The sequence below is a fragment of the Neopelma chrysocephalum genome, unplaced genomic scaffold (genome assembly GCF_003984885.1).
Source record: "Neopelma chrysocephalum unplaced genomic scaffold, ASM398488v2 Primary Assembly neopelma1_75, whole genome shotgun sequence".
Classification (NCBI taxonomy): Eukaryota; Metazoa; Chordata; class Aves; order Passeriformes; family Pipridae; genus Neopelma; species Neopelma chrysocephalum.
The window spans coordinates 7,435,544-7,437,770 of NW_020897736.1; the positions used below are offsets into that span (position 1 = coordinate 7,435,544).

The following is a 2,227-nucleotide window of genomic DNA, read 5'->3' on the forward strand; positions in this document are numbered from 1 at the left end:
GTATTTGTGCATAATTGGTCAATAGAGTGTTATCAGAATCAAAGTTGCGACATAAAGATACGTGCACGAGAAACAAAAGTACTCAAAAAGTAAATTCATTGCTTTGACACGAGGGTGTTGTTTTAGGAGGTCAACTATAGCGATTCAGTTTGCCTCGTGTTTTGGAGGGTGCTTTTTATTTTGGGGCACGCAGCTCCGTGCCCTGGAGCGCAGCCTGGCACAGAAACACTGCGGTTTTCCTGTGTGTTTCCTGCAGTGCAGTGCTGGCCCCGTGGGCATCCCTCCTTCTGACGGTGGGGTGGGCTGAGGCACAGCAGCTCCTGCAGGGTTTGCATCCTCCAGGCTGTGCTCCCCAGGGTTGCGGGGGGCAGCTCTGGGCAGGGCATGGTTGAAGGTGGGGTTTCAGACCCGCCTCTCGTTGCTTCACTCTCAAGGCTCACAAAAGCAACGTCCGAGGTGGTCAGAAGTGGAGGAGGGCCACCGGCAGCCCCAGCCATCAGCTTGTCCCCACGCCTTTGGTGCCGCCGCATAGGCCGTGCGCCCTAGGGCAGACTGTGACTTGTTGTGGTGGGATGAGCCATACAACAACAAAATCACTAGTCTTCCAGAGGGAACCAGGCACCACGTCCATCCTTGTCCCACTGGGCCCCGCTCTGAGCATTCCCTCTCCCTGCCACAAATGGGGCTCACAGGGATGCAGGACAAGTGTTTCCACGCTCCGTCATTCCCCTTTTTTACCACCCATGAGCTTCTTCAGCCTGGTCAGAAAGAAAAGATTTAGAGCACCCTGATTTATTTTTTCATATTTCTTTTATGTTTTTCTTTTGGCCAGTAAACCTCTTCCTTAAATCTGTTGCTCTGTGTTTTGCATCTATTGCTTCCATCCCTGCTGTTCAGCTTGTTAATCCCCCTTTAATAAGAGTCATTCAAGTGTCCCATAATACCTTGCTAGGGAGCCCTGGCAGGTCTCTATGTAGAAGTTTATGCTATTTTCTGGTGATTTTGGTGAAACTGTGCATTAACAGCCCTTGGGGATAGTTCATTTGGTATTCCTGGGCCTCTTTGCCCAGTTTTTCTCCCATTAAGTGAGTGTGAGCTGACCATCAACACACAAGTGATGAGCCCTGATGTGGGGGAAATGGGCTTGCATTGCTGGTGGCATTTCTCCACCAGCTCTGGGCAGACAAGGAAGTGGTCTCACTGTCTGCTCTTCTCCTTCACACCCTGTATTGAGATGAAAGGTTAAAGTGCCTCGACCATTCCTGGTTGACACCTTCTCCCCAGACACATTGCTGCTCCACTCATGGGTCTGATAGCTCTTGGCTTGTCCACAACAAAACCCATCCATCTCCCTTCCTTTCCCAGGCTGTATATGTTGCAAGAGGCATGTCATTCTCTTTGGCAGTGCAAAGTTTTAGCTGTACCCTCATGACTGCAAAGAAACCTCGACAGGAGAAATTACGGCATGTGGGGAGGAAGGGAAAATCTCTTCCTGCTTTCCCAAGGTGACCAGGTTTAGGAAACAAGATAGTGCAGAATACAAGGGAGCAGTGCTGAACAGTGCTGTCATTTTTCTCCCCTGCCCCAGATACAAGGATGAAGGTGAAAAAAAGTCAGAATGTGTTTGTATGGGTCCATTGGTGTGCCGTGGGCTCCTGTGATCCCACTGACCCCCGGGTCATCAGTAGATGGTTCTCACACAGTAGATGGTTCTCCCCTCAGCAGAAGCCTGATGCTGAACAGGGATGCCACTCACCTTCACAAGGTCCTGTGGCCATGCTGAAGATGGAGGGTTTGGCACGAGATGGTAAAAATCCTGTTCCAGATGTGGCAGATGAGCTGAGATGAAGGCAGAGCGCGCCAGAGCCCCAGAGAGGTTTCTGCGGTGTTTGCACAATTTGAAATAATAATGAAATCTGTAAAACTCTGGGTAGAGCACGACTAGAATAACAGGCTAAATTTGTCGGATGAATAATTTACTAGAAGTGATTGGCCCCGCTCCAAGTGAGATGAGCACCAGCCTGGTCTCAGGCTGAGAAGCCTGAGTGTCTCTGTCCTCAGCTGGGAGCTGGTCCCTCTCCTGCCCACCAGTCATTGCTCCTGCCATAGAAGCTGGTCTCCAGCCCAGGTGCTTGTTCCCAAGTCATCACTGCCCAGGGCTACAGGGATTCCTGCAGAGCTCCCAGTCCCCTCCAGAAGGTGTCTGTTGTTTATTTTCAAGGTGCTG

At 50.7% G+C, this 2,227-nt stretch overlaps 1 protein-coding gene across 1 annotated transcript in view; it reads right to left on the minus strand.

Moving 5' to 3' along the window:
- The window catches only part of LOC113970034 (apoptosis-enhancing nuclease-like), a 3,383-nt gene extending 2,853 nt beyond the window's left edge, over positions 1-530 (minus strand). Inside the window, exon 1 of the mRNA XM_027688517.1 lies at positions 441-530. Coding sequence (XP_027544318.1) covers positions 441-530 — 90 coding nt within the window. The remainder of the gene's footprint in view (positions 1-440) is intronic.
- Between the last annotated feature and the right edge of the window lie 1,697 nt (positions 531-2,227).